Raw genomic sequence first — 15102 nt, 5'->3', positions numbered from 1 at the left:
GTGTATATATTTCAGCTCTACCTCCAGACCTCCAGCAGGTGCTGGTCAGTGAAGAAGAGGTTCCCGATAAGCAGGAGTGGAGCCCCAGTCTGGACGAGGAGGTCCAGACTAATCCTAACCCAGAGCCCCCGCACATTGAAGAGGAACAGGAGGAACTCTGGACCAGTCAGGAGGGAGAGCAGGTTCAAAGGCCAGAGGAGGTAGATATCACCAAGTTCCCATCCACGCCTGTCCCTGTGAAGAGTGAAGATGATGAGGAGAAACCTCAGTCCTCCTCACAGCTTCATCAAAGCCAAATAGAGGAGAACAGACAGGCAGAGCCTCTAGCCAGCAGCTCAACTGAACCAATGACCGAGGAGAAGCTGAGAGAGTACAAAGTACAACTAGAGCAGTGCCTTGCTGTAAGAATTCACTGTTGTTGGGTGTTTGAAAAATTAGCTGGATGTCTTGTTGTAAACAAAAACAAAAATCATATCTAGCCTATGTTTCCTTGCTTCCACAGAGTCTGTCCCCACAAGAGAGAAACATTTTCAAAGCATATTATTCACAAGTAAGTCAGTCATTATAATGCTTTCTTCTTCTTTGTGTTTCTGTCTTAGTCAAGTTTAGTTTACATGAATGTTAATCTCTCTTCATGTTTCAGAAAATAAGGAGCACAGTGAAACCAGGAGGCCCCAATGCCAAAGTGAAGGCAAAGACCAAGAATTCTGTGAGTTTAAGCTCTCTCACTCCTCTGATAACTGCCACCTCCATGCAACATCCATCCGTTGGTGGCGGTAGCTTTAAGTCTTCATCATATTTGCACAAAGGCAGATCCCAATTTCCATTCTTAATTGGTGTGTGATCTCTTCTTTACACAATTCTTTCCTTTGTGCTTAGTTATTATATAACAATAAAAGCTCTAGATCTGATGTATCTGAATTTGGTATTCGAAGGTTGTCTTATCCGTCCCTGATATTCCACTGCTTTGTAACCTGTAGGTGATCCCAGAGAAGTTGTCATGTCAGAAGTCAGCCATGGAATTCTTTTCTGAGGAGAAGCGTCCTGAACTGCAGCAGGAGCGGCCGGGCCTGTCCGACAGTGAGCTCACAAGACTGCTGATATGCATGTGGAACGAGCTGTCGGAGGACGACAAGGTATGCCACTTCAGGCAGCATAATATTAAACACTAGAAGTCAGAGGAGAGGAACTGGAAGAAGAAGTTGCATGATTTCATGTTGTTTAATGGGTATTACAATTTAACCCAATGAAATAATACTGTTTTGCATTCTTTCAGTAATAGAGGTTGTCCGTTCAGGCCATTTGTCTTGTTGTCTTGGTCGTTTAGGAGAAGTACGAACTCCTAGAACTCCAAATGGACCCACCTGAGTTCATACGGGACATCTGGCTTTATAGATATGAGGTAAGAGGAAAATCTGAAGCCGCTTTCACACCGGCCTTGAAAGCGGTAAAAGATACAGAATATGTGATCCGCGCCTCCGATGTAGGGCTGTCCCAAACGATTATTTTCTTATCGATTAATCTAACGATTATTTTTTAGATTAGTCGATTAATCTAACGATTATTATTTTTATTTTTTAATAATATGTTTATTAATTTTTTCCCTGTACAATTATCAACTGTTATTGCAAGTATTACAATATAGGTTTTGTACAATAAACACAACAAAACAAATACAACCCTCCCACACACACAAACCCCCACTCTCTCTCCCTCTCGCTCTCAACATCTATCGACCAGTGGTACCTAATAAAGTAAAGACAATTTTGAACAAAAAACAAACATTAAAACAACATTTTCAGAAGAAACCTGGAATCTACCACATACTGTAAGTCTTCAAGATCCCTGTCCTGAGTCCGCCTCCTGTATGAGCTCCCCTATATCTGCACTTGTGATGAAATCATAAAATGGATTCCATATCCGCTCATACACTTCCAATTTGTTTTTCAAGGTGTATGTTATTCTTTCCATTGTCATACATTGTGCCATGTTCCTGATCCAGACCCTAACGATTTTTTTTTTTTTTTTTTATTATATAACAATAAATTTACCCAAAACAAATAAATAACCAAAAACTTCTCAATTTCAGTATTTTATTTAACCATCTCATTCTCTTTAACAGTCCAACATAAAATCTCTCAAATAAAATTAAAGCAAGAGCTTGTCCTCAAATAAAATGAATATAGTGCAATTCAAAATAAAATAGTAGAATAAATAAAATTCAAGTCACTTTCAGGAGGAATACCAAAAACCCTGTGCAATGTCAACTGAGTTTAGCAGCAGACCAACATAAAATCATCATCTTACAGTACAATGGTGTGCAATTTTCAGTAACAGTGCTCTTAATTTTTGAGAAAGACAACATGCTCCATGTAAGATGGTCACAAGACACAAGACTGTCTGTAGCATCCTACGGTTCACACGGTACCGTGAAGTAAATGTAAACATCCCCGCTGATTTGGTCTATAGACGGTTTTCACCTGTGTGTTGCACAATACAATAGTCACAACCCCTCAGCATGGCTGTATTCAGCCCTCAATTATAAACCGCAAACCGGAGTACGTTATAACGTGTCACGACGTTAACAACTAACCAATGCTGGGGGTCCGTATGGAAAGTGTAAATCGAAATGGTTAAAAGTTAAATCAATTTGGTCATTCAGTGGCATTTTACTGCCATGTAAAGTAACGACAAGTAACAGTTAGCCGCTAACATTAGCCACACTATTTTAGTTTTGCGACGATTGTGACGCGTCGAGGCACGTAGCGTGCGTCAACGTAATTACGTAGTCGACGTCATCGATTACATTGACTCGCTGGGACAGCCCTACTCCGATGTGAAAGTTGTGAAAGCAGGGTGGTGGAAAATTGTGTTACGCCTTTCGTTCCGCTAGTGGAGATAGTCATAGCGCCGTATCAGCCTCCACTCCGCCTCCACCTGAAAGCATAGGAGCGGCGGCAGGGAACGGTGCGAATGGTCAGCTCATTCATTAAAAAAAATTACAGGGGAAACCACCCTACACAGCAAGAAAGGCATACGTGAACGTAAAAAAAAAGTATACAATCATGACTGCAACAGGGGCACCAGGAGGAATGCTCCGTGCCTACACTATGAGTAAGTAGGTTTGGCTATTTATGGTGAAACGATGTTGACATTAGTAGGCAAAATTAACGGATATAATAATAAGCTTCAGAGGACGTCTCAGGCGTGCATCTGTCTGTGGCGAGTCGGCCTGAGGATATTCCCTCTGTTCGTCTCTCCTCAAAACAATCCCAATTGGGGAAACCAGCTCCAGAACTGCAATCTGTCTAGCCTGTTGTGCGTTGCCTTACAAAAACTACTAACGTTATAGTAGGCTATTCATGTGCATTTATAGCCTATTCCCCCGACGACGAGTAACGTACTGCAGCTGTTTGACATGCGGGCGCTTTCAGAACGGACGCTAATTAGGCTGCTTCATGGGAATAATTTGCTTTACAAAAAACTGGAGCCAAAAGATAAGAATTAGCCTTGTACCTAATACATGATGGTGCCTCTGTGATCCATAAAGTCGATCAGATGAATATTGAAAGCCTTGTTACCATGCTGCATGTGGAGAACACTTTCTGCGTGGTGGGCATATTAAGGTGAGCTCTCAATCAGAATTGTGTTTTATCCTTTGATGTTAACGACCACCTGCACGTTGAGATCTGCTGGCTTACATCATTTGGTTGTTGAATGAATTCGTTCATCATACAGTAGCCTAGGCTACAAGGCTACACTAACCTATGAAAATATTAATTTGGGCTACTAGGAGGAGCTGGGTGGAAATGCCTTCCCTCACCTCATTTCAATCCGGGAGGGGTAGGTGTCACCTGAAAGCACACCCCAGGACGGGAATGTGGCGGTGCTGCTTGGCTCTGTGTAAAAGCAATTTCTGTGGCGAAGCTGCCGGCTTTGCGGGCCTTCTGAACTGCAATATTCTGCTTCAAGTAGAGCTTGACAACATTCTAACCTCTGTAGACCAATCAATCAGAGCTGACGGTTCTCTCATCACTCCCCAACAGAGAGATCTGTTGAAAAAAATGAAGGAGGATGAGAAGAAGAAGAAGCTTGCGGGTGCACCCAAGAAACCACCACCGTAAGTTTGTCAGGTCTGACTAGCTGTCTATTGTGTGTAAGCTATCCTGCAGGTTTTGATTTTGGATGCATTTGACCTTGTAGAAGCGGATATGTGGAGATGATGTGCAATGCACACCGGGAGCTGAAGCACCTCCCGATAAAAGAGCGGATGACTGAGATTGGCGCCCGCTGGAGGAGCTTACCGCTGGAGGAAAAGGATCGCTACAAGAAGATTGCAGAGGAGAAGCAGAGACAGTACAAAGTGCAGCTAGAACACTGGCACGCAGTAAGACTTGACTATTGCTGACAAATTAGCTGGATGTCTTGGACAATATGGTTCCTTGCATCCACAGAGTATGTCCTCGCAAGAGATATGTAGCCTAAACATTTGCAAAGAATATAATTCACAAATAATTTTTGGTAGTCATTATAATGCTTTCCTCTTCCTTGTGTACTGTATTTGTCTTATAGTCAAGTTGACATGAATGTTAATCTCTCTTCATCTTTCAGAAAAGGAGTAGTACAGCGAAACCAGGAGGCCCCGATGCCAAAGTGAAGGCGAAAACCAAGAAATCGGTGAGTTTCAGATCTCTTTCACTCTGACATCCGATCGCAGATCCGAAGATATAAGATCGCAGATCCGAAGATATAATAATCTCCCTACGGAAGACAGTAGTATGGTCGGGGGTGTTTAAATTATATTCCTGCGTGAAACAACCATTTAAAAGCAGTCTTCCCACAGCCTGTGCCAAATTTACAGCAGGGCGTGTTTGATCTTACTATCATGGCGTAGCCTACAGCTTGAGACGGCGGCACAGTGATCAAATCCAGCGCCTCCCAAGGTTCCTGTAGGCACTGGGATGCCTCTCCTCTCCTGAATTGGGCACAGGCTGTTGAAAGACTGCCTTTAAACGGTTGTTTCCCTCTACACCCCCGACCACACTACTGGCTTCAGTAGGGAGATTATTATATCTTGGGATCTGCGATCGGACATCGGAGACGGGTAGGAGAGCATTTTAACCACTTGATCGCCCCAATTTCGTTATGTGACGCTGTTTCGGAGGAACAGAGGAATACAGCAGAACATTATGCGGCTAAGCTCCATCTGAAATTCATCTAGTCACATGCTATCGGCCAGACCTGAAAATCTCTCTCCACATAGGATTTGGAGGACGACGAGGAGGACGACGACGATGAGCAAGAGCAGTCTTCCTCTGAGTCAGACTCTTCCGGCGAGGACGATAAAGATTGCTTTCTTTGGGCTTATTATAGTTTGCTACGTGACCGTGATAAATGAGGCATTGCGATGTCATTTCTACAGCTTCAATCTTGGGTTACAGCCAGGTCAATGGCTTAGGGGTTACACTTTTAATGTTGTTTTAATTACCCACCCTTATTTTATTTTATGCTTTTGGTAACAAGTTCAGGACAGGTCCGCTATTTAAGTAGGGGAGTTGTGAGCAGGCTTGAGGCTGTTTGCTCAATCTGAATGTTTAGAGTATTAAAAGAATATTTATATACAAACCATTTTTTTAACCATTCTTTTACATTTGATTTACGATTGATTTGGTTCATGAGTTTGTTTTGTCATAAGTTGTGTTCTTATACATTTGAAATTATATGTGGATTTTGAACTCATGAATGTGCTTTTCCATTTCATTTTCCGAAGTTTTGTTTTGAAATTTAAAATTGACTAATCCGCATGGTTTTCCTCATTAAAAGTTGAATAAAGGTTGACATCTACTGTTTTGAGGATATTAATTTTTAAGTTTGAGAGATTAGTCTGTCAGCTAAATTGTAACTTCATGACTAGTTTGGCTTGCTGGCTCAAGAGCCAATGGGCAGGGTTGGAGAGGGTGTAAGGAAACTATAGCACCTGTGTAAAAAAAAGTCAAAAATACCCATTTGCACATGTGATGTCATTGCCTCAACTTCTGAGGTGTCAAACAGGTCTTCCCCAGTGGTGCAGTAAGTCACCTCAGCGAGACTGGTCGAGGGTTTGAATCCCCAGGTGGGCAATGTAGCAATTCATGCATGTATGTAAATTAAATCTAGTCATGCATGTGGTATGTAAATCAATGTACATGTAGCCTACAGTACCATTCCAAAAAGGCTTGAACCATCTTTCTAGAGCCCTGCACGGGCTAATTGCCCGGCCCAGTGTTTGATCAATTTTGAATAGCCTATTAAATCAAAACTATCAAACACCATATAAAACCATTCCAAAGCATTACCAGTATTAAATGCATCAGTTCTGGCAAAGCACAGAGCCGGATTGGAGCCGCAACTCTGGAGATATACAATGAAACGTTTGCAGCCTCAAAACAGTTTACAACCCATTTACTGTATGCTGTCAGGATGGAGCCTATAGCCTATGTCGGGAGTTAGCCTTCATTTCTCATCTGGATTACAAACCAAGCCTTGCAAAGACTGAATTAATTGGATAACAGGCAGAGAATGTACCGGTAATATGGTCTCTTCAAATAAGCTGCCAACTGACAAGTTTAACCTATATTCAGATATTTTAATACATTTTTCTTTTCTTTTACAAAAGTCAAATCAGGTTCTGTGGTGCTTCAGCCAAAGAGCATGTTCATTTGAAAATATGTTTGAAAGCATGACAATTCTAAAACGTCAAAGACACACACAAATAGTTAACGTCATTCCCACCATGGAAAAGTTAAAGAGACTTTTACAAAATGGTTGATGGTAAATTTTAAGTTATTACTCATCTTGATAGCTTTGGCTATAAAACGGTGATGATTGAGAGAATGTCATCAATGTTAACCAGGTAACTTGTATAGTATTTAGGAATGAGGCCATTCATGAACAGTAAATCGTAAGATGTTCTCAGAATATGGTCTTCCAGGTGGCACAAAACATCACAGAGGTTTATAATCCAGCTTGGACTCCAGCTTCTTGGAATCTGCTACTTTGCGTACGGCCTTCATGAAATCTTCCTGGGTGACGTACTCATGATCCGCGCGGATGGCGAACATGCCTGGGTAACAGAGTAGCAGACAGTGAGGAATGGATCAAAATGATACAACCATTGAATATCACTTTCATTGAGGTAGATACAAACCTGCCTCTGTGCACACATTTCTTAGGTCAGCGCCATTGAATCCATCAGACAGCTTCACAATCGCCTCATAATCTAGTGGAGAAATTCAACATGCAATCAAAGAAAGAGCACAAGAAAGAATGAATCTTACATAGAAATATGAGTCAGATTAAATAACAGACCGCTACCAGTGTGACGAGGAGACACAAACCTAAAGCTGTAGGATGATGGCAAAAATAAGAATCCTGATTTCTTTTGCTAGAAATTTATTGTGATTCTTATTAGTCCAAGCACATGGACTTCCATACTAAAAAACAAAAAATACAGAACTGACCCATTTCTCCATGCTTGGTGATTGGTCCAGCATGAATCTTCAGAATGTCCAAGCGAGCCTGCTCATTAGGAAGCTCAATATCTGCAAAAATAAAAACAACAAAAAAATTTTTTTTTTTGTTACCAATATAAGTTAGTTAAAAGGGAAATTTTCTAATTTACAGATCCAGACTAAAGGCAAAATTTACAATAAATGGTTAAAGATGTGACATACGAATCTTTCTGTCCAGTCTTCCCGGTCGCAGTAAGGCAGGGTCCAGTGTGTCCGGCCGGTTGGTCGCCATGATCATCTTGACGCGGTGCAGGGTGTCAAAGCCGTCCATTTGGTTCAACAGCTACAGCAGACACACAGCATGGAGGGTTAGCACTGATAAACAAGCAGCTTACTATACAAGATATAACTGCGGGGGGGGGGGGGGGGGGGGGGGGGGAGAACATCTGGCAAATAATGACATTTTGTAGGAAACATTAATTTTCCCCAACATGACCAGCTTAAAAAACAAATAGAACGCCAATCTACTGTATTATAATTTGGCAGTAAAATGCAAACCTCCATCAGAGTTCTCTGAATCTCCCTGTCCGCTGAAGTTCCCTCTGAGAAACGCCGGCCACCTACAAATTAAAAAAAATTGTTAGGGAGAATGAGAAGGTCAACAACAAATACAGTATGTGCTGAGAGCCTTGTTTATATAGGCTACAGCTGAAATATTTTGGCTATTTACCAATGGCATCAATCTCATCCATGAAGATAATACAGGGCTGGTGGTCTCTTGCGTAGTTAAACATCTCTCTAATTAGCCTGGCACTTTCTCCAATGTACTTGTCCACAATGGAGCTTGACACCACCTGGGCATAATGACGGAGTAAGAAAGAGAAAGAACGAGTGAAATGGTGACGGGCGGGGGTGAATTATTCTTTGGTTCTTCACTGAGAAAGATGGTGGGCAAGTTATGATGCACGAATACAAAATCAAGGAAAAGAAAATCATCCACTCTTTACCTCATTATTATGTTTAATGACAAAAAACAGTAAGGAGGTAAAGAATGTGTGACTTTCTTGTCCTTTATACTGTCCTAGTCATTATGTCCTACTAGAAATTGAGCATGCTCCTTTCTTTTTGTTAAAATTATCCTGGTTGCTACTCCACCCTCTGCCAATCTGGGGAGAGCCGAAACTGGCTCCATGCTTCCTTCCAAGACATGGGCAGTTAGCCAGCCGCTTCTTTTCACCTGACAGAGGAAGCTTCACCGGTAGGACATAGCACGTGGGAGGTTCACGCTATTCCAACCAGTTCCCCTCCCTCTGAACAGGCGCCCTTAACGACCAGAGGAGGAACCACATTAGCAACCAGGATATTGCATGTTTTGGTAAAGGGGGTTCCTATATGAAGGAAACCCCCGGGAGGCACGGGGAGAACATGCAAACTCCACACAGAAAGGCCCTTTTGACGACCCCACCCGGGCGGTGGGCACTCGAGGACATGCGGATGGGGCACGCATTCCTTCAGCGCTCACAGCGTCCCAGGTGGGAATCGAACCCAGGACCTTCGAGCTGTGACGCGAGCAGGCTCCTTTCTAGCGTCCCTCGCTGCCTCACCTGCTGTAGTGTCAATTTCATTGACTAAAACTACATTAAAATTACCCTTTTTCTCTGACTAAAGCTAGACTAAAGATGACAAAAACTATGAGGAAATCTATTCACATTTTCATTAATAAAAACTAGACAAAAATGTTAGGAATGGAGTCAAGACTATGACTAAAATAAAATCTAAATTTGCTGTCAAAATTAACACTGGCCCACTGAACGGTCAGTGCTCATTTCTACCGTGCTTCGTTGGTTTGCCCTCGAGGTGCAGACGCACTCGCCCAGCCCAGCTCGGCTGCTGCGCGGCCTCGCCCGCTCAGAGCAATAGTGCGCCGCGCTGCAGAACCGGCTGCCCAATTATATGAGTAAGATGTTAGTTTTCTGTGGGGCTGCACCTCATTATGTTTTGAGTGTGTAATGCACTTGCTGCAATTAAGTCATGACAGCTAGCAATAGTCTCTAAAGATCAGAGAAAAAGCACAGTTTCACCTTTAAGAAATTACAGTCAAGTTGGCTGGCTACTGCTCTGGCCAGAAGGGTCTTCCCAGTTCCTAAACATCATGGGACAGAAAAAAAGCAACAATTGAAAACTGTGTGTCACTATTGAAAAGAGATTAAAGCTAGGAAGTTTTGCTCTTGGAACAAACTGGCTTCTTCACCTGGGGGCCCGTAGAGCAGGCAGCCTTTAGGAGGAATGATGCCTACTCTCTCAAACAGTTCAGGGTTGGTTAGAGGTAGTTCAATCACCTGCAACAAAACAAGCACATCATCAACTTAGGTGATGAGAAACTGATAATGCGAGAATATATTACAAACCAGGGCAACAAAGTAAGTTCTTTATCAATCTCATCCACGAAGATAATACAGGGCTGGTGGTCTCTTGCATAGTTAAACATCTCTCTTATTAGCCTGGCACTTTCTCCAATGTAATCTGATCATTTTCAGGGGCAAGTTCACACAGCTATGAAATAACACATTTGCATTGCATGCTGGCAAATGCACACTTCATTTTTTACCACATAAGTAATAATATATCATCACATAAACATTAACGATCAGAGATCATTCCTCCATCAAGAGTACTATAATTTAGTGAAATAAAAACATTTTATTTATTTATTGTTAATTGAGAGGGCCCTGAGGGTGGAGCACGAGGAGAAGCTGACAGAGCGGTGTCTCACTGAGGGAGAGAAAGACAAGTGCAGAACTGAGATGATGGGAATGGAGGCGATAGTGGATGTGGTGAGGATGGAGAGGCAGACTGAGATGGTATGGACATGTACGGAAGGAAGCAAATGACTGGGTGAAGAAAGCAATGTCGATTTCAGGTTTGTAAACTATTTAAATGATGCGCTTATGTATCGATTTGCTTTGTTGATTGTTGTATTGATTATTGCCTTGTCAAGTAACGAAAAAACAATAAATATAATGAAAAAAAAGAAGAAGAAAGTATTGTCGGTGAATTTAGAGGGGACAAGAGCCATTGGCCAGCCAAAGACCTGGCAGAGATGACCGAGTCAGATGACATGAGATGAGAGCGCTCAGCATCGACCAAGAGATGGCCATGGAGCGTCCCTGGTGGAGGAAAGCCATAGCGGGGATTCAGTGCAACCCAGCGGAGCCTGGAAAGAGGACTCAAAATAGATGGTGATGCTGACTAGTTGTGTGAAATGCAGCATACAGTACCTCTCGCAGCTCCCTGATCTGCTCAGACAAGCCTCCAATCTCAGAGTAGGAGACGCTGCCTGGGTCTTCATGTGACATGTTGTAAACCAGCGGGTCTACCTCTCTAGGCAGGTATCTGCATGAGACCCAAACATCTTAATTAACAATACACATTCTCATGTGATGAGCTCTATGCCATAAACTGGAGTGACTATAGAATAGCTGTACCTCACGAGAACTTACAGTATATAATGGAGCTTTTCTCCCTACCAGTGTACATAACCTCAGATTTACAGACAGAGCTCTATTGACTGTTTCTAAGTCTAGTTTAAAGGGATAGTTTGGTTTGTTTGAAGTGGGGTCCTATCAGCTAGTTCGATACACTAACTGAAGTAGGTACAGTGGTCTGGTTACGAGACACGGTACTCAGAGCAGCAGCCAAACCAGCTTTTTCTCTGTAAGTACGTGGGGTCAACAACTAAAACGTAATTTAGCCACCTAAAACAACGCCCACCTAAACAAATCGATATCTGTGTACATGCACGCTCTATTTTGACAATTTTCAGTGCTTTACTTCTCCGCCAAACAGCAGTTTCATTCGGCACTGCTTTTTCTCCCAACCGTACAACTACCGTATTCCTCCGCTAAAAGCCTGCTGGATTACTCCGCAGATCAGCTGTTATTTTGGGTTATTTTATTTCTCCCAGCTTGTTATTGAAGACACAACAAATAGAATACATGAACGAAAATATGAGTGATTTTGATAGCGAGGATGATATGCCATTCACCTTGGTGACAAGAGGATACAATTATGAACCAGAGAGAGTAATATACAGAAGAGGAACTTTTGCAGAGAGTGAACAGGCGGCGTGGCAAGACAGATACGAGGAACTGCGCATATGCTGCCTAAATGCCGGGGTGCCCTGCAGACCTTTTTCACCATTCCCAGGATAAATTGGGGAAAACGTCCCAGACAAGAGAGGCCAGGTGACTTGTCTCTAAAGTAAGTCAGTGTTTTGTCTCTCTTCTAAGCCTTCCTGTTTTGTAAACCGTGGCTCTGTGGTCTGTGCTCGCTTTTAGCGGAGGAATACGGTAGTTGTACGGTTGGGAGAAAAAGCAGTGCCGAATGAAACTGCCGTTTGGTGGAAAAGTAAAGCGCTGAAAATTGTCAAAATAGAGCATGCATGTACACAGATATCGATTTGTTTAGGTGGCCGTTGTTTTAGGTGGCTAAATTACGTTTTAGTTGTTGACCCCACGTACTTACAGAGAAAAAGCTGGTTTGGCTGCTGCTCCGAGTACCGGGTCTCGTAACACGCTGCGTCCAGGGTCCAGACCACTGTACCCACTTCAGTTAGTGTATCGAACTAGCTGATAGGACCCCACTTCAAACAAACCGAACTATCCCTTTAAAGGCAAATGTTGATTCAGCATTTGCAACCAGGGCCTCTAAACTTCAGAACAACTCACCTGAAGAAATGTGAATACCTAACGTTGTTATGAATATATTTTTTGTGTGGTCTAATATTATCTTTCTTTTGTTGCTGGATTTTGTTTTGCTGCTCTTTTACTCTATATACTGTATGAAGTATTTAGTAACTTCATTTCAAAAAGTGCTATAAAAACAATGTTTATTTTTTTATTACTATTAGTAGTAGTATTGTTGCATGCAAGATTTGATCATCGTCTGCACCATCAGCAATGTTACTCACCTCATAATGGTCAAAGTTGTCATGTCCAAGGCAACTCTGGTACCTGGCTTAAGCATGGCTTTGTCCAGCTGCAACACAACAATATGGCACACTTCAAGTTATCTGCTGCTCTGCATGAGAAATCCACATGCGAGGAACTGACAGTGTGATCAGACAGAGAAGAGAGTAGAAGCTGCCTTTGTTCATTCATAAGGATATGATACCAATGAAACAAATGAGCTGCCTACCTGCCGTCTGCAGCCAACAACATATCTTGGGCCATTAGTTGCCTTGACAATGACTGTAAGAAAAATCAAAGTTCAGAGTCAGTTTGATAGGTCAGTCTGCAGGGAAGGGAGACAAGTACGGTATAAATCACACAGACATTCACATTAATAGGGAAGTTGTGACTTACATTTCTCCTCTGTTAACTGTTTGAGGACCTCGCCAACGATCTAAAGAATACAGAAGCAGTTATTGATGGGAATGAAGAAGTGATGGCTGGGTAGGCCTATTGAATAGATGGCAACAAAAGGCTTCTCTTACCTGTCCAACACTCTGAAGTGCTTTCAGATCATTTTCGGACTTTTCATACTGTTTGGTCTGTTCCCTCAGCTGTTCACGTACTGTGGATTGATTGAATGGGGGGTTAAAACAGACACACACACACACACACAAACAAGCCAGCTAGCCAACATATCCTTAAATCCTCTTGCCTAGTCACTGAAAGTGTTGAAAGCTCACTGCTGGCTGGCAAGACGATAAGCAACAAGCCAGGCAAGGCGCGCTGTTCTCAAAAGCACTGCATCATTTGTATGATCAGTGTTTCCCCTAGAACATTTTTCAGGCCTGGAGGGATTTTGAAACGTACCCCGACCGCAATGGTGGGGGCCCTCGCTGGCGACGCTAAACTTTTAGCTAACCTGTTCGCATCTATGTTCGCAATGGCATCCCAAGTATCATCATACTGGGATGCGATGCGAACAGTTGTATTATGGGATGTGCGTTTCCCAGACAACGACACACGTTGACACGTTTTGGAACAGCGCCGCACGCTGGCACGATGCTCCTAAAAGCAAAGTGCTTATTGTTTTTAATGATTTGGCATCTTATATTATTGTCAACTGGTATTGTTGTATTGTAATAATATCCCATAAAGGTTTATTGAAATTTTGGGGAGAGCAGGGGTAAAAATAATTAATTTTCTTTTTTTTTGCATTTCCTCTTCTGGCCTGGCGTGCTGTAGAATGGTAGGGTAAACACTGATGATCTTACTACTGGTGTATATAATCACAAAATGTCTATCACAGAGCCATTTTGACATCCCTTCCCTGCTTGTCATCAGTGATGTCACTCAAGGAATTGTGATGTCATCAGCGAGTGATGTCATCAGTGTTGTCACTCAAGCAAGTTTGCTGCTGACTCGTGCCGTTTCGCCTGTCTGATATTGAACTTGAAAACACTGAGCATTAAGGATGTCATAACCAGTCATTTCATGCCCCACAATCGTCAAGTGATATCATACCCACCCACTGATGACGTGGCATGAGTTGACCACAACCAAAAAAAGCGCACCATGGCGCATCCTCACCACCCAAGAAATCTTAAGTTATTATTATTGCTATTATAACAGAGCTGTAACATCTAATGATTAAAAGAAAACACAGATGTTCAACATTAAATTGTAAAACAAAGATAATTAAACGTAATTCTTAAACGAAAGAGAGGTTGCTGATGCTGCATTCACGTCATGCTGGAGCCTTGGGAGTTTGCTCCACATTTGGTTTTTCAAGAGAAAAATCCAGAAAGTAGCTAGCTTTGGTCCCGTTATGCGTTAAACTGACTACAGACATTTCCTTGTGGAGCAGGTGACGTTCAGAATTCAGGAAGTGGGATAATTGAGGCTAACGTCAATTAACATATTAGCGTTAGCATACATTTTAAACCCGGGGCACCTCGCCACAGCCGCCGCGTTGTGCCGAGGCAACTTCGCAATAACAAGAGTGTGCCAAATTATTATGCTAAAGTTATACGTCTTAAAACCAAACGTCTGTTAAATCAACGACTCCACGACAAGAGAAGAAAGATGCCGTGGTGGTTGTTTTGGTGACACTGACGCAGCAAGTTACACAGCTGGGCCTGGAGCTAATCAAGATGCTACTGCTACAACGCATCCCATTGACATTCGTGCCAACAGTGAGGGGGAAAGTACGTACATTCCTTAAGACGCCCGTCAACTTCTTTATGTTCAAGCAGTTTCTTTCTGTAATCTTGCAGTGCCTTCTCTCTCGGATCCACCATGTTGCTGCTGCTGTGTCTATGTTGTTGTGCAGTTGAGCTAAGCGGGTTAGCGGCGCCCCCTACTTCTTCTTCATATAGCTTTCCGGCAGACTAGATGCCTTGCGGCACATTGCTGCCTCTCACTGGTCGGAAATATTACTGTTTTTCCACAGGACTGTAGAGCCTGGTGACGCGAGGTTAGTGGCGGCTTCTTTCTCCTGGAGCCTGGTGACGCGAGGTTAGTGGCGGCGATTAATTCAAGGACTGCTTTCACAGTCCTTGCCTGATTCTCAGTTGGATTCAGCAGCCAGGCTCTCCATTGATAGTCTTTGTGCCCAGGGTTAATACAGCAGCATACAGCCTTTCTCTTTCTTGTGTGTAGCA

General features: G+C 42.7%; 1 protein-coding gene across 1 annotated transcript; it reads right to left on the bottom strand.

Moving 5' to 3' along the window:
* Nucleotides 1–6604: 6604 nt before the first annotated feature.
* LOC310772598 (26S proteasome regulatory subunit 10B) lies at nt 6605–14815 on the bottom strand. Its single transcript, XM_083632436.1, has 14 exons — nt 14655–14815; nt 12985–13064; nt 12854–12893; nt 12687–12739; nt 12460–12527; nt 10769–10883; nt 9742–9829; nt 9572–9633; nt 8221–8344; nt 8049–8110; nt 7713–7833; nt 7500–7580; nt 7187–7258; nt 6605–7102 (listed from the first exon to the last, which is right to left on the bottom strand). The coding sequence occupies exons 1-14, from the start codon at nt 14737–14739 to the stop codon at nt 6984–6986; spliced, it is 1170 nt and encodes a 389-aa protein (XP_083488562.1). The 5' UTR covers nt 14740–14815; the 3' UTR covers nt 6605–6983.
* Between the last annotated feature and the right edge of the window lie 287 nt (nt 14816–15102).

The sequence above is a fragment of the Poromitra crassiceps genome (assembly GCF_964638095.1).
Source record: "Poromitra crassiceps genome assembly, chromosome: 3".
Taxonomy (NCBI): Eukaryota; Metazoa; Chordata; class Actinopteri; order Beryciformes; family Melamphaidae; genus Poromitra; species Poromitra crassiceps.
The sequence above is the reverse complement of the archived record's forward strand: the minus strand, read 5'-3'. Positions and strand labels throughout refer to the sequence as shown.

Coding starts and splice junctions, on each gene's coding strand:
- LOC310772598 (XM_083632436.1), bottom strand. CDS start 14,739: ATGGTGGATCCGAGAGAGAAGGCACTGCAAGATTACAGAAAGAAACTG. Junction 13,065..14,654: donor TGACGGGCGTCTTAAGGAAT/GTACGTACTTTC, acceptor ATCAATCCACAG/TACGTGAACAGCTGAGGGAA. Junction 12,528..12,686: donor TTGTTGGCTGCAGACGGCAG/GTAGGCAGCTCA, acceptor GTTGTGTTGCAG/CTGGACAAAGCCATGCTTAA.